Source organism: Miscanthus floridulus, chromosome 5, assembly GCF_019320115.1.
Source record: "Miscanthus floridulus cultivar M001 chromosome 5, ASM1932011v1, whole genome shotgun sequence".
NCBI classification, from domain to species: Eukaryota; Viridiplantae; Streptophyta; class Magnoliopsida; order Poales; family Poaceae; genus Miscanthus; species Miscanthus floridulus.
This window is the reverse complement of record NC_089584.1, coordinates 36,531,759-36,555,567: the sequence shown is the minus strand read 5'-3', so window position 1 is coordinate 36,555,567 and position 23,809 is coordinate 36,531,759. Positions and strand designations below refer to the sequence as shown.

At 46.2% G+C, this 23,809-nt stretch overlaps 1 protein-coding gene and 1 long non-coding RNA gene across 9 annotated transcripts; both read right to left on the bottom strand.

Annotated features, from left to right (window-relative positions):
* Nucleotides 1–154: 154 nt before the first annotated feature.
* On the bottom strand, nt 155–4,261 carry LOC136451963 (probable anion transporter 1, chloroplastic). The gene is made up of 10 exons (XM_066452639.1): nt 3,709–4,261; nt 3,046–3,153; nt 2,795–2,950; nt 2,196–2,411; nt 1,872–2,081; nt 1,645–1,782; nt 1,308–1,409; nt 1,111–1,176; nt 849–933; nt 155–746 (listed from the first exon to the last, which is right to left on the bottom strand). Exons 1-10 carry the CDS (start codon nt 4,048–4,050, stop codon nt 649–651), a joined length of 1,521 nt encoding a protein of 506 aa, XP_066308736.1. The 5' UTR covers nt 4,051–4,261; the 3' UTR covers nt 155–648.
* A 373-nt stretch (nt 4,262–4,634) lies between these two features.
* On the bottom strand, nt 4,635–8,336 carry LOC136451962 (uncharacterized). 8 transcript variants are annotated; one of them, XR_010758696.1, is made up of 7 exons: nt 8,049–8,336; nt 7,204–7,808; nt 6,988–7,110; nt 5,973–6,883; nt 5,404–5,516; nt 5,238–5,289; nt 4,635–5,145 (listed from the first exon to the last, which is right to left on the bottom strand). It is a non-coding gene; the product is annotated as an uncharacterized lncRNA (long non-coding RNA). The 8 variants fall into 8 exon arrangements; XR_010758695.1 differs by having other exon boundaries at nt 5,404–6,265; nt 6,335–6,883; XR_010758697.1 differs by having other exon boundaries at nt 5,213–5,289; nt 5,404–6,883.
* Nucleotides 8,337–23,809: the final 15,473 nt, after the last annotated feature.

Below are 23,809 nucleotides of genomic sequence, written 5' to 3'. Positions count from 1 at the left end.
ATGAACTGGAACCGTGTAAAATATTATTTGCCATTTTGGTAGTTTCAGTTGATTTTCGCTTCGGTCTGTAATTTTTACTGAGGATAGCCACTATGGTCAAACAGTTCAGGTTGAACTTCACTTCATCTATGAGGAAATACCAAACAATGATACAAATATTGTAACAATTTGCCATAGTAAAAACTGAGTCAACAAATGGATAAATATTCATCAAAAGTTTGCATCAGTAGTAGCCCCTTCTCCATGTTTCCTTATTTTGATCTACGTCGGGCTGTTACAGGAAGCTATTCAAGAGGAAAAAATCGTAACAAGTCAAAAAAGACTACTGTGTATGATGAATCTTTCTACTATGATGTACATGATACCTATGCTCAACACAATATACAGTGGCATGTCCGGAAGGGGTGCATTGCTCAACTCATCTATATATGCTTCATCTGGTCTCGTGCTGGGATGTGGAGCCTTGATACTTCTCGTGCTGGGCATTGCATGCATTGATATTAGATGTACGAATATCATGTTGCCTCATCCAAGAGCTGAGCTGCGCAATGACACATTTGTTGTCTTAAAGTGTATTGTGTCCAGGGGTTAAGTTGTCGATCCGAGTGAATTTGTCACTTCGAACTGTAAGCACACTATGTACACCCTTCAATCAAGAATCTTCTCGCCAGTTGAGAATACATTCCATACCAAAGTCCCTACCAGATAAAGCACTACTGATAACTCGAATACGTTATCCCAAGAACCTGCATTTTTTAGGAATTAGGAGGTGGAGTTTCATAAGCGAACTGGGTTTTAAAAATTGGTTGCTATAGTGTGCAATGCACGAGAGTGAGATTAGGCCATACCATGCTGCAAGATGTATCCTGTTGCTGCTGTGCCAAATACACCAGCTAAGACCCCAGCCGTGTTGGAAAGACCAAGCAGTACACCCTGAAAGACAGGAGGAGACCAAAGATTAGTGCCTCATGGATTCAGTTACATTTAGGGTGAAGTCCAATTTTCAACCTTCAACTATCACGGTAAAGTCCAATTTTGCACACAACAATAACGAGGTTATAAATTTTGCATGAAATAAGACGTTCTATAGAACATGGAGGAAGAGATTACTGCATATCGAGGGCCTATATCTTGATGGTTTGAGTATAGACCAGACTGCGAGAATGCATCGGTTCCCTGACATTGGAAAAAACATAATGCAATCAACATGCTATGCTCAGAACACAATGGTAAATCATAAAGAAAGGTTGTTATATGAAACTGTGTTGTTCTCTCACCCTAAAAAAATGGCCAAGATGGATAATTACCTGGCTACAAGCCATGCACAATACCGCCATGGCAGGCGAGTCGACATGGCTTAGTTGAGTTAGAAAAAATGCTGGCCCCAAGAATCCGATTGATTGCATGATCTGTCAAACGTGAAAATACATATGACACAATGGAAAGAAAATTCTTCAGTATGCGTGAGAAAAAGAAATTTCATCTGGCCACTGGATGAAATTTCATCACCCAGAATGCATAGTGATTACTAACTTTTTCATCATACAGTTTCAGTTGGATGGTTCTATGTGGAGCGTAAAATTCAGGATTTGTCTAAAATCTGGTGCCCAATTTTATGAAGTTGAAGACAAGGGAGCACTTTACCTTCCGAACAGTTGTCACAGATACTCCTCTACTGACAAGTGTGTCTGCAATCCAACCACCAACATTTGCAGAAACTGCCATCGTGAACCAGGGAAGAACGCAGAAAAGGCCAGATTCCATAAGGTCGAATTTCAGAACCTATTTTCAAAGTTTTCAAAGCAACTTTGTAATGCACGAACGGTAAAAGTTCATGATCTCAAGGTGGAAAATTTGATGTCTAGTGTTACCTGGTTGTAGTATGTGGGCATCCAAGTGAGTAAAATGAAAGTTCCCCAGTTATGGCAGAAATGAGAAACTATAAGTGCCCAAACAGGTGGTTTTGATAATATTAATCTCCACGGAATTGTTTTAACAGGCTCGCCTGCTGTGCTCTGACTAGAAATAAGCTTCTTTTCTGCAGCGCTGATTCCAGGATCTTCAAGTGGGGAACTATATGCCTTAAAAAGAAAAGTGCAATAGCATTAAAAAATGATACAATGAGATCAGAGGACAATATTTGCATCACTGGAACAATTTCATATATATAATGCAACACCTGAAGATAAGAATACCTTAGTTGCCCATGTCGTGACCCAAACAGCCCCTAGGGACCCGAATGAATAGAAGACTGATGGCCAACCGAACTTATGTATCAGCAAGGGGGAAAATGCAAGTCCTGTAACTGACCCAAGGTACATTCCACTATACACAAGAGCCAATGATCTGCTCCTCTCTGATACAGGAACCCATTTCGAAAGAATATTGTTCATTGCAGGCATGGCAACCCCCTGAGGAAAGAATGTATATGTTTTATCAGACAAGTGTATCGATGATGTAAATAACAAAACATGCAGGTTTAAGCAACTGAAAGAAGTTCGTCAATTGTCATAGCTGGGTAAGGGTAGGATGAGTTCTCAACAGTGAGAGAACAGGACTGCAGGAGTGCATAGCTCCCTGTGAATCTAACTTTCAAAGGTCTACAACCACCAACTTAAGCACAGCAATCATTTTAAGGAATCAAAGGTAATTCCTTCAGACAAAAGGAAGAAGCCTAGGGGAGAAGTCACCCTACATTGAACTCCACTATCACTCATACCCTCAAGAAGTCTTTAAACTTGGATGATAGAGGAATTGACGAGTTGCTGTATATCAGTGAGTAATCAAGGCTTACCTCACCAATTCCCATGAAAGCCCGCACAACAAGAAGAAATGGCAAGCCAAGCTTTGCTGCAACAGGAGTAAGAACTGTAGCTATGGACCACCAAACCACACCAAAACCAAGGACAGTCTTTCCTCCAACAGTATCTGCCCATATTCCTCCAGCTATCTGCGACGAAAACAGGGCTAAGATCATATAGTAAAATTTGTGCTTGTATTCCTAATACAGAGTCCTCGCAAGAAGCAAGAATTTCTGTTACCGACCTGAGTTAGGAGATAACCCCAGAAGAAAGATGACTGGATGAGACCAACAGTCTGTGGGTTCCAACCATACTCTGCGGACATAGGCAGAATAGCAATGCTCATATTTACCTGCAAATGATGGTAATATAAATGTAAAGGTCTCACAAACAAAGTGACACTACAGTTCATGCACTCCTTGGAAATAACTGCAATACATTTTACCATTGGTTTCCAGTTGCTGTAAGTAATAACAGGTACAGGAATAAGACCAGAAGTAATCTATATATGGCAGCAAAGGCTGGAATGAGTTGAGAACTTGTACATGCCACGAAAGATGAACAAGTTGTGCACACTAGTCACAATGGTTGGTTGATTTGCCAAAGCATTTGGTTATCTGAAGAGCCTAGAATCACCTCTCAGCTTTGAATAAGCGAGGTACACAAACAAAGGATACCGTCTTTGCAGAACTAATGGGACATTGAACACCCCATCTCACACTATATATACTCAAGGCAAGCACTCGAAACAGTCAAATTGAAGTTCGTGCCGGATTCTAGAACATGCATGATGCCTATTGCCTACTGGCTTGATCGGTTGTGGGGCACTATCAATCATGCAAGCAGGCGATACTTTAGTAAGAAGTGCAGAGAGCAGGGGTAGCAGCACCCCAGCAGTGAGACGTACGCGGTCCATGTTGCAGAGCAGGAATGCGGAGAAGCAGAGGAAGACGATGGCCCAACGCTTGGGGAACTGCCCCTGCTCCTCCTCCGCCGCCGGCGCCTCGGAGAACAGAAGCCTCCTGACCGACGCCAGCAGCGCCCCGGTGTCTCCACCGCTCCCGTCCGCGTGCGGATCGTGGCCATCGCAGCCGCGGCGCCTTCGCGGAGGTGTCTCCGGCTCCACGTCCGTCCCCCGCAGAGCCCGCGTCCTGGCCCTGCCCCCGGCCCGGACCCGCGGCGAGCCGCCGGTCCCGCGCAGGTGTAACGGCGGCGCGGGGCAGGAGAGCGGAAGCAAGTGCAGGAGCATGGTTGCAGAAGGAGGGAGGGAGAGAGAGAGGGTTCTGCAGGCGTGTTCGCGCGGGCGGTGAGCAAGCGGCTCACGCGAAGCTCCCGGTGGTGGCGGGAGATTTTTTGCCCCCTCTTCCTCTCTCGAGCTGTAGCGGTGCCGCGTGGTGGTGGCGATAGGCCGAGCGTGCGCGCGGGCGGGCTGCGATTCTTCGGAGCGGGGGCGGGGCGGGGCGGGGCGGGGGCGTGGCCGACTGGCCGCCGCGGGCGCCGCGGGATACGAATGGCTATCGCGCGCCGGGCACGGCTCGGGAATCCGGGTGCCTCGTTATATCTGCCTACCTGGCAGCTGACGCGTGTTGGCGTGGCGTCAGCTCCAGCCAGCTGACACAGTCAGACGATGGGCCTCTCGTATCTGTCTGCTGGAGATGCCTGTTGGACCAAGAAAGCAGTGGGCCGTTGCCGGGCTGTGCGACTCGATGGCTTTCAGCCTGTTCGCTTCCGCTGCTGTTGTTCGCTCTCCTAAAATAAAAGCTGCTGTTGTTCGTGAATTAGACGAGACTAGCATAATACAACATGTGCTAACGCTACGGCAATATTCGGGTATATGCAAATTTAAACTGAAATGTATGCAAACTAAAAAATCAATCTACCAATCAGTAAATCTACTGCTGCTCGTTGTTTCCTATCAGGCATCAGCAGCATAAAACCTCAGCAGTAAAGCCTAACTTGTTTGATATAGCTGTTCGCACATTCAACTAAAGGTTATAGCTATGCTAAAATGTTCTCATTCCATGTATCAGGAACGCCAGGAAGGCACCAGTGCAAGCAATCTTGAACGCCCAGCGTGGCCTTGATAATATTACCGTGATATATGCCCTTGGTCTCTCAGACGTGACAGGACAGTTACATCCACAAGCTTGATCCTGGTTCCTCTCACTGCACCCTCGGCATCACCATCCTCAGAATGGTTGAGGTGAATGCCACTTCCCTTGGCCAAAGGGTTTGTGTTACCACAGCTGCCTCCAATGTTCCACCAGTGACCATACACGTCATTGATTGAAACATCTGCCTCCCTAAAGAATCACCCACATAAGCAATGGTTTTATCCTGCATTCTGAAATATACCCAAATTAGTATTTCCGTATTGACTCAAAGATGTAGCCAAACAGTGCAGCATACACCTTCTCAAAGAAATTGGGCTTCAACCTTGTAGCTATTTGCACAGCGCATGTCTTGCAACATAGAGGCCTCCACTGACCTGGTGCATATGAAAATCAATAGAGTACTCAAATCGATATAATGAAAACTTGCTATAGCATAGCTGCAAAAGGGTCTTATAAAAATGAAGAACATCAGAAAGTCCAATTGATACCTGAACCATCTCTTCACCTTCAGCTTCTACTTTTGGAACATTTTCTTTTGAAAGAATGCGTATATTTGACCTTCCTTTAAAGTAACCAACCGAAATTCCAAGAGTAGCAGTGTCTAAGATACAAATGATTTACATTGTCAGAAGACTTCTCCCAAAGAGAAGAAGAACGCAGGCAAGTAAAACAAACCTGATTTACAAAAGGACAACCTAAAACACATACCGAATACAACAAGCATCACTTTATAAAATTTCAAATTATTGAATACCAACATAGCAAAAAGGATTTTAGGGATATCAAAATTTCATGTAAGCACGAAACTCAACTTCAAAAAAGCACCTCGTTTAAATTGCTTTTTCATCTTCCTTTCATTTTTTTGCTTAGTCATCTTTTTTACAGACGGAGTACATGATGTAGAAACAGGATATACAATTGTAGGACCTACTTGAGAGTGCTAGTTCCAAAACGATCGGTGATCAGTAACAAAAGGAGCAGAGGAATTTAGTCCTAAATCAGGTTCAGACAGAAGATGAATGACTGGAAAAAAAGGCAAAGATTGAGAAAAAACTACTGCTTGAGCTCGGTGACCCTTCCTTTCCCCTTTCCAAGGGGCACCGACGCAGCAGGAGCGCCACCACCGCTCTGATGGTAGCTGCTGCCACCAAGGACGCCATGCGGAGTAAACATCACGCCTTCGTGCTCCCAATTCCTTCACAGCTCATCCAGGAACCAAAGCGCCTCTCCCTCCCTACAACTCCAGAAGCCAAGAGAACACGCGGGTAGCAGCGCCGCCGGCCATGGCAGCTGCGCCTGCGGCCAAGGGAGGCGCGCCCCCAGCCAGGCCAGCAGCAGCCGCCGCCCCAGCTTTGGAAAAAATGAGAACTAACGCATCAAGCTAAATAAAAGGCACATCATAATTTACTGGATATATACCTCAGCATCATATGATAGTCATCATGTCTTGCAGGCAATAGACACAGAAAGGACCCGTCACCCGACTACCACTCTTCCTCCTGTTTTTTTTTTTAATGAATGCCTAATCTTAGTTGATGCATTTATTGCTTTTTTCTTCAAAGAGCTCATTCTTGTCTTCTTTTCTTCTTCAGAGACTTCAAAGTCTGACTTATGGTTTCTACGTTCATCATGACTTGAGCACCATTCAAAACCTGAAATGTTGCAATGAAAATAACTAAATAAATAAGCCATGAAACTGAATCAGAAATTGCTCCTTATTCTACCCAGGAAAAAATCCCCTCCAAGTCAACTCCTCCAAACTAATATTTCATCCTTTGAGATATTAGTTCAGTTGAATTGCCTTGTAGTTATGAGATCTGAAATGACACAAAAAAAAGGGTGCATGTCAGCTTCTCGTGTATCAACAATTTGTCAAAGATTGCAAAAACGAGCTGCATTCACCCCTATTGAATTTAGTGTCTGCTTCAATATCTCACTCTCCTTGCTAAGAACTTAGAGATATATAAACTGATAAAAATGTGACAGTGTAAGTAGGCTGGATAAACAATGCATTTAACAATTTATTTAGCAACGATATTAAAAATATTACAGTATGGCCCTGTTCGGCTTACCTCATATTCGGCTTGTTCGGCTTCTTTTTTCAGTCAGAACAGTGTTTTCTTTTCACAACAATTCAGCCGGAACAGTGTTTTTCAGCTAGTTTCAGCCAAGTTTCAGACCAGCGAACGAGTAGGCTGTTAAAAAATACATTTGACAATTTATTTAGCAACAATATCAAAATGGTAGACTTGACAACAACTATATGATACATTCGCTCAGGAGCATACAATCTTCTTCGATATTTAAATTTTCTCTTGTCTTGTTTAAATGTATCTCTCAAGCAGATGAGGAAAAGCAAGCGGGCAAGCTGTCGAAAGCATAAAGGCCTGGTGAAAAACTCAATCATACGTGCAGTTTTTTTTCCTGAACAAGAGCAGAAATACATAAGAATCTGGTGAAAGTGAACGTGATCCAGTTACCAGAAGATAGACCCAAAAATGTACTCGAGCGGTGTCGGCATTCATGGCAAAAAGTCTTCATGGAAGAGAGACCAAAAAGTAAGCCAAAGACTTCAAATGAGACTAAGATTTAGTACCAGAGATGATAATTAAATTAACAACATAGGATTGGCTGAGTTCATAAAGGTTCATTTATTCAGAATAAACAAGACAGCAACAGAGCAACAACCAACATTGGTAGTTGCAGACTCGCAACACACAATAAAATATTCAACTGCGCTATCTATGTTTCTTCAGAAATATAAACCATGCTCCCTGTCAACTCAAAACTTGCCTTGGGACCTAGGCGTCTAATGCGGTGGCGGCTAATCCTGGACCAGAGTTTTCTTGATGCTTTCAGAGACTAATCCATGAAACCCAAGAAACTCGGCAACCTGCAGAATTTACTCCCGTTTTCAGATTATCAACATGCCAAAGAAGTTCGGAACTTAATTATAGTTATGACAAATAAAGAATTAGCATGCATACTTATTATAGAGAGCACTAAAATTCAGATCTTACAAAAACTCATCGAATGGCAGTTGCATTCCCTCTCCGTGTCTCAAAACAAAGGTAGATTCAAAGTTTTCCCCAAATTTCGAAACCCTAACATCGGCGGGGATCAGAAAACTCACAGCTAGCACGTGCTGAAGGGCGTGGCCGCGTCCGCCTTGGATCGCGGCACGCCGGACGTCGAGGCACGCCGTCGAAGAGACCGTCGAGGAGCGTGTTGCCTCGGGGATCTTGCGTGGTGGTTGCTTCACCTGTTGCCGCGGGGATCGGCGCAGCGCGGAGGGACGTGGTCGCGCCGTCCTGGGATCGCGGCGTGCCGGACGTCTTCCCGTCTCTGCAGGTCGCTCGGCTAGGTTGAGGCAGTGCCGGCCCTAGGGTAGAGCATGAGGTGCGACGACCGAGGCCAAACGGAGGAGGGCCTATACAAACCCCAGGTTCTATAATCCATTATGCATTAGCAAATTAATAAGAAGAGAGCCATAGAACTGACCAAGTGACCCAAAAAGACAATATCGATATTTCTTTTCTAGTTTTCTTTCCCCACGGCCCTCGGGTAGAGAGCGAGGAGGCAAGGAGTCACGCTGCACACAACACACTCTGATCGTGAGTTCGCGACGTGCGCCTTACATACGCGGAGCTGGCGAGCCGCGCCGCTGCGAAGAGCAAGACTACCGGAGACAAGGATACGGCACACGTGGACGGCAACCATGCAGGGCTCTATGACGACGACATATTGATTATTGGCTTCTTACGAATTGCGATCACCGATCAGTTGTTTAGGCCCAATTTTTTTCTTTTTATTTTTAATCCAAATTAATTATTTATATAGTATTTCAGACTTCTAGTACTTTGTACCCATATAGTCATATTTTTCTTCTAATTTAGGTGTTAGAATTTTAGAATGTTACCCAGAGAAACATTTGTCATGGGTGAGAAAAGAAAACAAATATATTGTTTTTTTAATCTACATGGTTCCTCGATAATTATCATATATCTACAAATATATTGCTTAATCTACATTGTTCTTCGATAATTATCAGACATGTTAAATTAAAAATATGTTATTGAATTTGTTTTCGTTTTGCAAGTAAAATTAGTACATATATATTATAAGATTTTATATATGGTCAAGCGGGGCCGATGCGACGAGATCGCCAGAGGGCCCATAAAATCCTAGGACCGACACTGGGCTGAGGTCGCCGCCACAGCCCGAGAATGGCCATGCCGGCCCTAGATCGTGGCATGCCGGACGTCTTCCCGTCTCTGCCTGAGGTCGCTTGGTTCGGCTGAGATCGCTCCGAGGTGGAGGATGTCGCGCTCGTCCCTGTACGTTGCGGCGGAGGCGGAGCGGCTCATCGGAGATCGCTTGGAGGCGGATGATGTCACGCTGGGTCCTGTACGTCACCGTGGAGCGGAGGAGGATGGCCGTCGCGGCGGCGGTGGGGTTTCAGGTGTTGAAGCGCGTTTGAAGCCGCGAGTGTGTGCGTTTGAGGGCGCGCGGGGTGGAAAAAATTGTAAAAATGACACTTAGAAAGATTGACTCCTCGATTACGTTGACACTCGGGTGGATGACAAGTGGGTCTATCTATGTCTATAAATATGGGTCCAGTACCAAATCTATAAACAATCGATATTTCGAGTCCCGGTCGTGATGAGGCGGAGTGCGGATGGCTGAGAAGGCTGGCATCACACATCAATGAGTGTCCATCCAATTTGGTCTGGGTGTTTTATTAGCCATGATTTTAATGGAGACGAATTCCTATATATATTTTTCTGAATACACAGTGATTGAAGGTTCTCAGCGGAAAACGTTTTTTTAGGAGGACCTAATATAATTTTTATTGATCTATTATAGTAGAGATGTTGTATAGTAAATACTAGAATATTATACGTGATATTGTATATTTGTTACGTGCTATTTTTTTTTTTTTGCCATGCCGGTTCAAGGATGTTCTAAATATGGACTAAGTCGTATAGCTCATCGTGCCAAAATTTTAGACACAAACACTGCTTTTGCGTTCGTGTCGTGTCATGTTTTACGCCATGACAAAAGACAATGCACGACCCAAGATCGAGCTTTACCTGTTGACGCGGAATAGGATCTAGATCACACAACAGCAAGAGTTAGATCGTTCGGGTCGTCGTTGACTGAAGAACACAGCGAGGATGTCACACTTTCATAGTGAAGAAAGAAGAGATTCACAAGCAAACCACCAGAAAATAACCAGTGTGCTTACGTGATGAAGAACAGACTAGTTTTTAAGGCAAAATAGCAGAGAAACCATCGAAGCTCTCATCCAAGAGGGACCCTGTCAGGGTAAGGACGTCATCGGGTTGCCCTAGGTCCGCCAGCAAGCCTAGGGCGCCATCCTTATTCGTCGGATCAGGGTACGAACAGCATGGGGTTGGAAAAGAGGATAAAAATGAGTTTGTAGATTGATTTTGACGATTATGAGTTGGGATCCTCAATCGACCATGATCCTCTCGTTTATATAGATGTGGTGATCTTATCCTAGTATAAAATAAGTCCTAAACATAATCTCCAAGTTTCCTACATCCAAAATAGGTCTAAAAACTGACTTAGAAGCCAAACCGGCTTGAAAACAGCAGAAAATTTGGCTTAGCTGACTTCCACGGGCCCGGAACACTGTTTCTAGGTTGAAAACATGGGGGTTTGAAAACAGGGGCAGTTGGCAGTTGGCAGTCGGCTAAGCCGAGTTGGCTCTGGAAATTTCGGGTGAAAAACTTCCAAAATTCATAATTAATTTATCGGGGCTTTAAACGAGACCATCCATATATGTTTTTCGACCAGCTCGACGAGAGGGGTGCAATGGTGAAGCTCATTCTTGTATTTGAGGAAGTTGGTCAAGTCGTCTTAGCTTGACTTAGGGAGTTGGCTAAGCCAACTCTGGCTAATTCAGCACGCAATGTTTTATCCACCTAGATTACGATGATCCAAGTACCCTTCCAAGTCGTCTTGACGATAGAAACATAATAAAGTAGTGTATTATGCGCTTTGGACACTTTTGAGTGCCTAACACCCATGATCCCCGCCCGCGTTCGTGCTTTTAGTAGTACCTACCTCTATACCTGGTCGCGCATGCCCCTTTGTGTCTTTCTCAACAAATGCAATGCTAGTTGAGAGTTGAGACCATGCACACAAGTAAACATACGGCGCGAGCGACACCTGGCCGGTGTGCGCGGCCGGGCCACGTGAGGCTCCTGTGACGTACACCCGCGCGCGTCGCGTCGATATGTAGAATACGCCTGCCTCACAAGAAAGATGCCACGCACACATAACTCAAGTGTTTACGCCTGCACGATATTTTTACTACCAGTCTACCACACCACTACCGCTGCTCCGTTATCGAAATAAGAATAAGGTCCGACGATCGGAAATATGGCCGGCGGCGGTGGGGACGACGACGGTTTGGCAGAGGCGGTGGCGCTGCGGGCGGGGGGAGAGCAGGAAGCACCGCCACGAGGGGTGCTCCGGCTGCAGTCTAGACGAGACCAAGACCAGGGCCGGCGTGCCCCACCTCAACTTCTTGTACATTTGGGTCACTGCCTCGTCGCCGATGAGTTTTCCGGCCCGTCTCTTCTTTTCTCTCTCGTGTAAGCGTGTAATTAACTGTGCAAGTCATTGGTGGCGCGTTCGTTCATTCGTCGTCGTTCTAGAAGGCGCACTGTACGACACTTAGATGTTACGTAGATACCTTAAATATTATGCGTGCGTGCATACATCATCTACCGCTGTTTCACTACGTCAGAATAGCACTTCACTGTCGGTTCAAAATACCCCATCACTACCGGATTTTGAACCGGCACAATCATACCGGCAGTGATGAGGGTAAGCTATCACTGTCGGTTCCTACAAACCGACAGTGTTCTTCAACTTCACTGCTGGTTCTTTACGCAACTGGTAGTGTGCATCTCCATCAACACTGTCGGTTCATAAGACCATCCGGTAGAGTTCAGTTCCACCAACACTGTCGGTTTGTGTTTCAATCGGCAGTGTTGTCGTAAGAATCACTACCGGTTTGTGACAAGAACCGATAGTGATGGCTAAGCCAACGCTGTCGGTTTTTGGCTCGAGCCGGCAGTGCCATCACTGTCGATTTTGTTGTTAACCGGTAGTGATGTTTACGACAACACTATCGGTTTCTGTTAACCGGCAGTGATGTTACGTTCGCATTTTATTGTTTTATAATTTATTTTAATTTATATTTTTTCTGTTAACTGACGCATATATGTTGTCAAATTTTTATAGTCATGATCGGGAACCAAAAGATTGTCCCTTTCATATTTCATTGCCGGTGTTCCCGTCCCTTGTACATCATAATAGATGTTCGTGGCCTCTTCCATGGTTAATTCTGGGTTGTCTTCGACGTACTTCTGTATGTTTCTTAAATCTTTATTGTGTATTTCTTCATTTCTTGTTGTAGCGTATTTATTATGTGTTTGCCTTTCAAATTCGGACTTCAACAAAAACGGAGGTAGTGAGGCATAGAGATTGAAGAAACTAACATAATCTTTCTTCGAGATGTGTGCTGTAAATTTTTTTTTCATCAAGGTGGTAATGCTACCACTGAACGGCCTTTTTTTTATTGGTCCACTTTGGGAGCATTAGCGTCCGAATCCAAAGACCTTTTCTGCGACTGCGAGGATGTCATTGATCTTGTTTTGGGCTGAGGTGGAGGAGGAGGAGGAGGATGACGACGAGAATTCTATTTTCCCGGGGTTGATGAAGATGGAGGAGGAGGAGGAGATGAGTCTCTTTTCTCAGGGCTGATGAAGATGGAGTCGGACGAGGAGGAATAGAAGAAGACCTCTGTCTTCTCGGGGGTGATGGCATGGGATGAGGAGGAGAGTGACCTCTGTTGGGAGATGGTGAGTGATCATCGTGGGTGGGTGAAAACTCGCAGTCGTCCTCATCATCAGAGGACAATTGGTGGTCAAGCTTAATGAAGCACTTGCACCAGACCACTTGAGAGCCCTTATTATGACCAAGTTTCGACCTATCTTCCGTTATGGGGTACTCAATGTGTATCTTGTTATACTTCTTATCAAGTATTCTGTCAATGGTGACACGAGCGTACCCCTGTGAAATTGGGCGGCCATTAATGGTCTCGTCTCCCATAGGCCAAGCCTGGCCGAGCGTCACCTTATCCTTTGTCCATTCCTGACGGATGTATAACTTGACATTCATGGGTTCAGTGATGCCATCCACCAGATGAGGCACATTCGCATCTTCTTCGTCGAGCGGGGTCGATCCGCAGCTGCTACGACCCCTAAACTATGGGCTAAAGGCAGTAGGAGTAGGGTGAAAGGATCAAGATGCCCAAGAGGGGGGGTGAATTGGGCTAATTCTAAATTCTCTTGCAATAATCAAATTCTACGGACAGCCTAATTAACCCCTTGTGCCTTGAAAAGTGTTTCTATCAAACTAATGCACAACGAACTTGCAACCTATGTTCCAAACTTACTCTAGCAAGCAATTCTATGGATGTAAAACAAGTATTGAATTGCTCAAAGTAAATACTCAAAGTAAATGCTCAAAGTAAATAGAGAGAGAAAGGAACGCGGCGATGTTTTGCCGAGGTATCGGAGAGTCGCCACTCCCCACTAGTCCTCGTTGGAGCACCCGCGCAAGGGTGTAGCTCCCCCTTGATCCGCGCAAGGATCAAGTGCTCTCTATGGGTTGATTCTTCGACACTCCGTCGCGGCGAATCACCCAAAGCCGCTCACAACTTGAGTTGGGTCACCCACAAGCTCCGCCGGGTGAACACCAAGCTCCCAATCACCACCAAGCTGTCTAGGTGATGGCGATCACCAAGAGTAACAAGCACGAACTCTCACTTGACCACGCGAAGCCTAATGAGAAGATGGATGCACACTTTGCTACTCTTGATTTGCTAGTGAGGCTACTCTCTTGGATTCTTAAATCACAAACACCTCACTAGGACCTTGCTCTTCTTGGCACTCACAAACATGTTTCTCAGCTGTTGGAATGAGCAAAAGTAACTCCACACACGAGTGGAGCTCCTATTTATAAGGGAGCCTAAAAAACGAACTGTTATGAGCTTCTGCGGGGTGACCGGACGCTCCGATCGTGTTGACCAGACGCTCCAGTCAGTTCAACCCGTGAACCAGTAGTAATGAGTTGACCGGACGCTGGCAGGGTCCGGTCAGCACTGACCGGACACGTCCGGTCGCATAAAACCCTTACTGGAACCTCATTGGACTCGACCGGACGTTGAACCCTCAGGGTCCGGTCAGTACTGACCGGACGCGTCCGGTCACACTTTCTCAAGTCTGGACCCTTACCAACGTCCGGTCACATTGACCTTCCAGCGTCCGGTCACACCAGACTTGTTCTCCTTGGTCAAATGAACTGACCGGACCCTGCGGCCAGCGTCCGGTCGCATCGGAGCCAGCGTTCGGTCAGTATTTGACCCTCCATTCACTTCCAACTCTCGATCATATGTGAATGAAGTTTGCTCCAAAGGATCTTAGGCATTCATAGGAGCTACCTAGAGCTAGTTTTAACAAGTGTGCACCACACCTAACTCACTAGACTCAACTAGGTCAAGCTACCCGTCCATACCCCCCTTAATAGTACGTCCAAAGGAAAAACAAAGTCCTAAATTACTCTAAGTGTCTCTCCAACTCCAATCGACACTTAGAACTAGTCATCCTTAACCTTGTCGTCAATCCTTTGAAAACCGAAACGATTTCCATCGTAGGGGCATGACCAACTCGATTGCCCAATCGATCTCCATTACCATGACCTAACTTAATTGCCTCTGCAAAACACACGTTAGTCATAGTAATCTTGTATTGACATTAATCACCGAAATCCAACTAGGGGCCCATATGCTTTCAATCTCCCCCTTTTTGGTGATTGATGACAATACTACCTTAAGTATGTTATGGAGTGAGGTTTTTGATGGGCTTGGTTCATATAAGCTTTTGTCGATTAGAACAAAAGAGTTAGGCAAGCTTATATGACCCAAGCCAACACAATGTACTCAAAGGATATGAATTAAGCATGAGTACAAATAACAAAGCTCATTTGCTTCGAAGTATAAACGCGGAAGCAAAAGCAAATGAGCATTACACAAGTGGTATGACATATAAATAATGTGAAGTAGAAAGCACACGTCATATTTCAAAATCACGTAGATAGCACTATCACATATATATAATAGTATGCATAAAAGTAAACACACGAATGCATAAGTAATAGTGTATCACACAAATAAAACTCCAAATGTATATAATAAGCTAATACTAGATAACTAGCTCCCCCTAAAACTCGCTCCCCCTGAGTCTACATACTCAAACCCTCTCCCCCTTTGGCGTCAAACACCAAAACCTAAGGGTCAGTCGGCAGGGCCGTAGCGGACGAGTCGGGCGCTGAAGTACGTGGAGCAAGATGGAACTGGGCGCCATCATCATCTGACCCTGAGCTCTGAACTGACTGACCCTCTGAAGCAGGAAGTGTCGCTGAAGCGGTCTGGGTCTGAGCTGGGGCTGGTGCTGCCTGTGAAGCTGCTAGTATGTCTATCGTAGGATCTGACGAGGCGACAGACGAGGGGAGCCTCTGAGTAGTCATGATAGCTGGAGCTGCTGTAGATGGACCGGCGATATGCATATGAGGCGGAGTAGGCATGCCAGTCAACTCGCTGAAGGATGCTCCAAGACTCCTGGAGACTGATGTGTCAGGCATGAATAGCGAGGAAGACTGCTCTGGTGTGAAGCCCGTCTGAAGCGGAGTGAACTGCAGGGCTACCACGGGTGAGGCTAACCACTGGGACACCTGTACAAGAGGTGAAGCAAACTGAGCTAGAGGCATTTCCTGACTCTGGAGCCCACTGGGCTGTACTGCTAGAGTCGTCGAAGTGGTAGGAGGCTGAGCAAGCTAGGGCGAAGGCTGTGGCTGTGGGGCCCTAATAGCTGTCACTACATGCTGCATGAAACCCATAAGCTGCTGCTGCAAGAGTATCTGCTGCTGATGCATCTACTGCTGCTGCCTCTAGAACTTGTCCTGTCGAGCCTGAAACTGGGCAAAAGAAGCAGCTGTCTCCTGTGCCTGTCTATCCTGTGTTTGCTGCATCTGCTCAAGAATAGCAATGAGAGCGGGGTCTGTCTGTGGAGCAGGTGGAGCAAAACTAGAGCTACCGGCCTCTGCATCGTGTCTGCGTGGAGGCATCTGAGGAATAGGCTGGTAGTCATCGTCAGAGCTGTCACTGTACTCGCTCACCTCCTGCTGTGCCTCTAGCTCCTCCTCCTCAGTGGCTGCAATCCCTCTGATGATCTCATCCTACTGAGCTACAGACTCTGGAACATCGGGACAATGGCTAGGCTGTCTGGGTGCCTGAGGAGTGGTGTGTCTGATCCTCTGTGATAGGTTGTAAGCTAGGAACTCTGTGGTGGCACCTGTATACTCATCCATCATACCAGGGGGCTTATCAAGCACTACTCTACGGATGAGGAATGTGATCCAGTGAGCATAGGGAAGCTGCCTACGACCCTTGAATCCCTCAGCTATAGTATCCTCCATCTCTGAAAGAAGGAGGTCCCAAATATCAAATACTGTCTGCTGCATTAGGGCATTAAGAAGCCAGAGCTATAAGCGAGTCAGGCCCTCCCTGTATCCCAACCTAGGAAGTAGTGTCCTCCTAATGATGGCCTCTAGCACTCTCGCTGTAGGAGTCAAGTCACTGGGGTTCCTGCTCGATCCCTCACCAAAGGGCTCCTTGAAGCAATGTCGCACTAAATCTGTAGGGGGCACCTACCCTCCATGAGGACGCCTGGGAGGCTCCTGCTGTCCATAGCATACCTCATGCAGCTTGACAGGCTGATCCTGTAGCCGCAGTATCTCTCTGGCCCTACCACTCATCACTCTATAGTCTTTGCCTCTGAAAGTAAAGTGAATAAATCTATGATGTGGATCGATGAAGAGTGAAGCATAAAACTGACGAACCCAAGATGGTACATATATTCCCGTCCGTCCAATCAAATCTGTCAGCCCTAGCAAATATGATAAGTAAGGCCAAATTTGCTCCCCGGTTGCTGCCACAATAGACTCTATCCGACAGACTCTCTGAGATCTGAACACAGCCCCACTGTTGAGATAAGCATTGTAGAAATCTTCCTGTAGTGGCGTGTAGAAACCCTCAGCTGCTCTCTCATCCCTCCTCGGAGGAAACCAAACCTCAAACTCTACAAAACGCAGCTGCTGAACCTGCCTGGCTGTAGCGGCCCTCAAGTCGAGGTGTACCACTGGAGGCGGACCCTGTGGTCTGGGCGGAGGGAGTGACCCCCTGTGCTGTGTAGCTGGCCTCGGTGGAACTGTAGCACTGGTATGACTCGAGCGGCGTAGCTGAGGTGCCGGCTTGGTCTCCTCGGTCTGCTAACCCTCCTGAGTCTCCTGGGCTGGCTAAGGCTCTGCTGGTGGGGGCTGCTGCTACGCTGATGGACCCTCCTCTATGGCAACCCATCGTCCTGCAAGTGTAGCAGTCCCAGCTGGACTACCGTGATGATGCTCAACCTCCTCAAGCGCAGCTCTCACTGCTGGTGAAACCGACTGATCTACAATGACAACTCCATTACGGGCACCACCTCTCTCGGCACGCTCTGTGGCCTCTGCAACAGCTGCTGCCCTCGCTGTCTCTGCGTTGGGGTACTTGCGCTTCTTGGATGTCACCTGCTTGGTGGACTTGCCCTTCGATCCTGCTGGCTAGCGAGGCGGGGGCCTCTGATCATCATCACCTAGGCCACCACCAACGTTCTTGGTGCGAGTCATCTGAACTGACAAGATGATGAACTAACGCTGATGAAGATCGACAGACAAACTAACACTCTCAAGGCTTGGCCTCGATCCTTACTCACGAGCTTGGCTCCGAGTTGACTGCCAACTGCCACAAGAACCACAACAGAACCGACTCGCTGCATGATAGAATAGATGGATATACGAATAAATACAATATATCTAATAGATGCGAAAACCTAGGAAGCAAGCAATGTAGGTACGAAATTGAGACAACGGGCAAGCTACCTGACGATCCGACGATCTGAGAAAAGATGAGATGTCACGCGGGGGATCCTCGGAACCGGCTAGGGTTAGGTCGAAAACCCTGAATTTGATTTGGAATCAAAACAATGCAGTTGATCTAGGTCACCGGTAAATCAAAATTTGCACAAGTCAGGCCTTACCAACGATGGAGGAGGTAGGGCTAGGGCACATGGTGCTTGATGACCAGCAGGAAGATCGGAGGCGCGCGGTGAAGCTTGGCAACGGGCTCGGCTTAGGTGGCGCGGTGGCGAGAGGGCCGGGCAAGCATGAGCAAGGGAAGCGCGGTGGCGTGCGTGGCTGGTGCAAGGAGCGTGGCACGGGGCACGACCGCTGGTGGCGCAGGCAGGGGAGAGCACGGGGAGGGCGCGGTGCTTCAGCGCGGCGGCGTGGCGAGCTGTGGAGGCACAGGAGGCGGCGGCAAGGGCTAGGGCTAGGTCACGGAGAAAGGAGCCCGAAGGCGCGGTTATATGAGGGTCCCGAACGCGACAGAGAAGAAAACGGAAAAGAGACTTGAAATCGCGCGAGATCCACTGACCGGATGCTCCGGTGGTAGCGACTGGACGCTACCACCCAGCGTCCGGTCGATTCCAGAGAGGTCCAAGTCCTCTGGAATCAGGACTGGACGCGTCCGGTGGTCCATGACCGGATGCAGGCAGGGTCCGGTCAGTACTGCCTTTCCTTCCTTCGATCAACCGGACACTGAAGGTCCTCCTGACCGGACGCACAGACATAGCGTCCGGTCACTCCTTCGGCAGCAGTTCACCTCCTATGAACTGACCGGACGCTGGACAGCAGCGTCTGGTGCACTTTTCCAGCAAATTTTCAAACTTCCTTTGCGCTGCCTGTTCCCAATCAAGTCCCAACTTGAATAAGATCCAAATAAACACCAATTGGGACTGATGTGAGTGACCTCTCTCAAACCCTCATATTTTTCAAAATATTTTGCCTAAGGCTATAATTCTTTTTAAGAAAATAGGCAATAAGAGGGAAAATGGAACAAAACGACAAAACAACATTCATGCATATGCAATACTTGTAAGTAAATCTAGTTGCTTGTCAAGTTTGATCCAAGATTAAGCTTCTTCACACGCTTTTCGGTGGTTATCTTAACCATGTTAGACAAGCCCTATATGCATTGCCACAAATTAAGCATGTTGTATATTACAATGAATGCAAGGGACAACACAAGCTCAATTTTTTGTGAAGTTACTAAAATCAAGTACATTGAGCTCATTCCGCAATCTACAAAATGTAGCCTTATCTAGCGGTTTAGTGAAGATATCCGCTAATTGATCTTCGGATCTTACACCTTCTAGTGATATATCATTTTTAGCCACATGATCTCTTAGAAAGTGATGGCGGATATCTATATGCTTGGTGCGAGAGTGTTGAACCGGATTATTTGCAAGTTTTACCGCACTTTCATTGTCGCACAAAAGAGGTACTTTCTCTAGTACTACTCCATAGTCTAGCAAAGTTTGTTTCATGTATAATATTTGTGCACAACAAGCACCCGCGGCAATGTATTCCGCTTCGGCGGTGGACAAAGCCACACTATTTTGTTTCTTGGAGGACCAAGACACAAGTGATCTACCAAGCAAATGGCACCCTCCGGATGTGCTCTTTCTATCAACTTTGCATCCGATGTAATCCGAATCGGAATAGCCAATTAATTCAAATAAAGCTCCTTTGGGATACCAAAGGCCAATGCTTGGTGTGTGCTTAAGATACCTAAGGATTCTTTTTACGGCAATTAAATGTGGTTCCTTAGGACTAGCTTGAAATCTAGCACACATACACATACTAAACATGATGTCGGGCCTAGATGCGGTTAAATATAACAAGCTACCAATCATAGAATGGTAGAGAGTTTGATCAACCGGGTTACCTCCCTCATCTAGGTCGAGATGTCCATTTGTAGGCATTGGTGTCTTGATTGGCTTACATTCATCTATCTTGAATCTCTTGAGAAGATCTTTTGTATATTTCTCTTGAGAGATGAAGATGCCTTCTTTCATTTGCTTGACTTGAAAACCAAGAAAGAATATAAGCTCACCAATCATTGACATCTCGAACTCCTTTGACATCAATTCACCAAATTCTTTGCATGAGTCTTCATTTGATGATCCAAAGATGATATCATCAACATATACTTGACAAATGAAGATATGCCCATCAAGCTTCTTGGTGAATAGTGTGGTGTCAACCTTCCCAATGGTGAAGCCCTTCTCAATGAGGAAGTTCCGAAGGCGCTCATACCATGCTCTTGGGGCTTGCTTGAGCCCATATAGAGCCTTGGACAACCTATAAACATGATTAGGATATCTAGGGTCTTCAAACCCGGGAGGTTGATCAACATAGACTAGTTCATTAATAAAGCCATTTAAAAATGCACTTTTCACATCCATTTGATATAGTTTCATTTCATGATGTGATGCATATGCAAGAAGGATACGGATGGCTTCTAATCTTGCAACCGGTGCAAAGGTCTCTCCAAAATCCAAACCTTCAACTTGAGAGAACCCCTTTGCAACTAGTCTTGCCTTGTTCCTCACAACAACACCTTGATCATCTTGCTTGTTGTGGAACACCCACTTCGTTCCAATGATTCTTGCACCTTTTGGTCGCTCTTCAAGAGTCCAAACTTCATTGCGAGTGAAGTTGTTCAACTCTTCATGCATGGCATTGATCCAATCCGGATCTTTAAGAGCTTCTTCTACCTTGGTAGGCTCATAGCAAGAGACAAAAGAGTGATGAGCAATAAATGAAGTAAGTTTTTGAGATCTAGTCATTACACCCTTTGATGGACTTCCTATGATGAGATCTTGTGGATGATCTTGTAGGAGAGGTGTATTTCTTCTATTGACCACTTGAGGAGGAGATTGTGGAGCATCAACATCTTGTGCTTGTACCACCATTTGCTCATGGGAGATATGAGTATCTTCATTTTCTACTCTCCCATCTTTTTCACCATCTTCATCGCTTGAATCATCTTTCTTGCCCTTGTTCTTGAACTTGTCTTTCTTGGGCTTTGTGCATTGATGAGCTAGGTGGCCAAGTTCGCCACAATTGTAGCAATCCATCTCGGAGATTGGCTTTCTTCTTGAGCTAGTGAAGAACTTCTTCTTCTTGCCGTCAAACTTGATGCCACTCTTGTTTAGCCTTTTTAGCATCTTGGTGGTCTTCTTCACCATGAGAGCAAGGCTTTCTTCATCATCTTCATCACTTGAGCTCTCATACTCAAGTCTTGCTTTGCCCTTATCTTGGCTAGCTTTGAATGCTAAGTCCTTCTCTTTCTTCTTTGTAGAGGATGAGCCATCTTGTGGCGTGATGTGCATGTACATCTCATGAGCATTGATCTTTCCCAAGATTTGTGTCGGTGTAGCAGCGGAAAGATCACCTTGATGTAGCACGGTCACAATGTGCCCATATTTGTCAATGGGGAGGACACTCAAGATTTTTCTCACAACGTCGGATGGTGACATTTGAGTAAGTCCAAGCCCATTGACTTCCTCTACAAGAACATTTAAACGAGAATACATCTCATTAGCACTTTCTTTGGGAAACATCTCAAAAGAATTTAGCTTTTTAATTACAAGATGATAGCGTTCCTCACGCTCACTCTTGGTTCCCTCATGAAGCGCACAAACGTCCGACCATAGTGCATGGGCGTCTTTGTGGTTCCTTACACGATTGAACACATCTTTGCAAATGCCTCTAAAGATGGTGTTGCGAGCTTTTGCATTCCATTTTTCATAATTCACTTCATCGCCTTGAAGTTGTGCGGCATTCTTAGGTGTTGGGAACCCTTGAGAGGTGGCTCTAAGAATTCCAACGTCTAGAGCTTCTAAGTACGCCTCCATGCGGATTTTCCAATATGGAAAATCATCTCCCTCAAAGATAGGAGGAGGTCCATCCCCATGAGACATCTTGCTCTAAGCGATTAAGCTTAAAAACGTGAGCACGAGGCTCTGATACCAATTGAAAGGATCAAGATGCCCAAGAGAGGGGGGGTGAATTGGGCTAATTCTAAATTCTCTTGCAATAATCAAATCCTACGGATAGCCCAATTAACCCCTTGTGCCTTGAAAAGTGTTTCTATCAAACTAATGCACAACGAACTTGCAACCTATGTTCCAAACTTACTCTAGCAAGCAATTCTATGGATGTAAAATAAGTATTGATTTGCTCAAAGTAAATACTCAAAGTAAATGCTCAAAGTAAATAGAGAGAGAAAGGAACGCGGCGATGTTTTGCTGAGGTATCGGAGAGTCGCCACTCCCCACTAGTCCTCATTGGAGCACCCGTGCAAGGGTGTAGCTTCCCCTTGATCCGCGCAAGGATCAAGTGCTCTCTATGGGTTAATTCTTCAACACTCCGTCGTGGCGAATCACCCAAAGCCGCTCACAACTTGAGTTGGGTCACCCACAAGCTCTGCCGGGTGAACACCAAGCTCCCAATCACCACCAAGCCGTCAAGGTGATGGCAATCACCAAGAGTAACAAGCACGAACTCTCACTTGACCACGCGAAGCCTAATGAGAAGATGGATGCACACTTTGCTACTCTTGATTTGCTAGTGAGGCTACTCTCTTGGATTCTCAAATCACAAACACCTCACTAAGACCTTGCTCTTCTTGGCACTCACAAACGTGTTTCTCAGCTGTTGGAATGAGCAAAAGTAACTCCACACATGAGTGGAGCTCCTATTTATAAGGTAGCCTGAAAAATGAACCGTTATGAGCTTCTACGGGGTGACCGGACGCTCCGATTGTGTTGACCGGACGCTCCGATCAGTTCAACCCGCGAACCAGTAGTAATGAGTTGACCGGATGCTGGTAGGGTCTGGTCAGCACTGACCGGATGCGTCCGGTCGCATAAAACCCTTACTAGAACCTTACTAGACTCGACCGGACGCTGAACCCTCAGGGTCCGGTTAGTACTGACCGGACACGTCCGGTCACACTTTCTCAAGTCTAGACCCTTACTGGAGTCAACCGGACGCTAGCCCTCAGCGTCCGGTCACATTGACCTTCCAGCGTCCGGTCACACCAGACTTGTTCTCCTTGGTCAAATGAACTGATTGGACCCTATGGCCAGCGTCCGGTCGCACCGGAGCTAGCGTCCGGTTAGTATTTGACCCTCCGTTCACTTCCAACTCTCGATCATATGTGAATGAAGTTTGCTCCAAAGGATCTTAGGCATTCATAGGAGCTACCTAGAGCTAGTTTTAATAAGTGTGCACCACACCTAACTCACTAGACTCAACTAGGTCAAGCTACCCATCCATACCCCCCTTAATAGTATGGCCAAAGGAAAAACAAAGTCCTAAACTACTCTAAGTGTCTCTCCAACTCCAATCGACACTTAGAACTAGTCATCCTTAACCTTGTCATCAATCCTTTGAAAACTAAAACAATTTCCATCGTAGGGGCATGACCAACTCGATTGCCCAATCGATCTCCATTACCATGACCTAACTTAATTGCCTCTGCAAAACACACGTTAGTCATAGTAATCTTGTATTGACATTAATCACCAAAATCCAACTAGGGGCCCAGATGCTTTCATAGGGTTTTGTGGTACTCCTGACTCCTTGGACAGCAAAATTTGCTGGACTTGTGCTTCAATAGTCGTCTCAATCCGTGCATCCATTTTGTCTTCTATCTCTTTTAGTTGCCTCAAATACTCTACCTCCTGTTCATCTCTACCCCTTGAGCGGCTCCGGTAAGTGTTATATTCTTGGGGGAATGCTAGTTTCCAAGGAACAACACCGGTTACTCTAGTGCGACCAGGGTGCTCC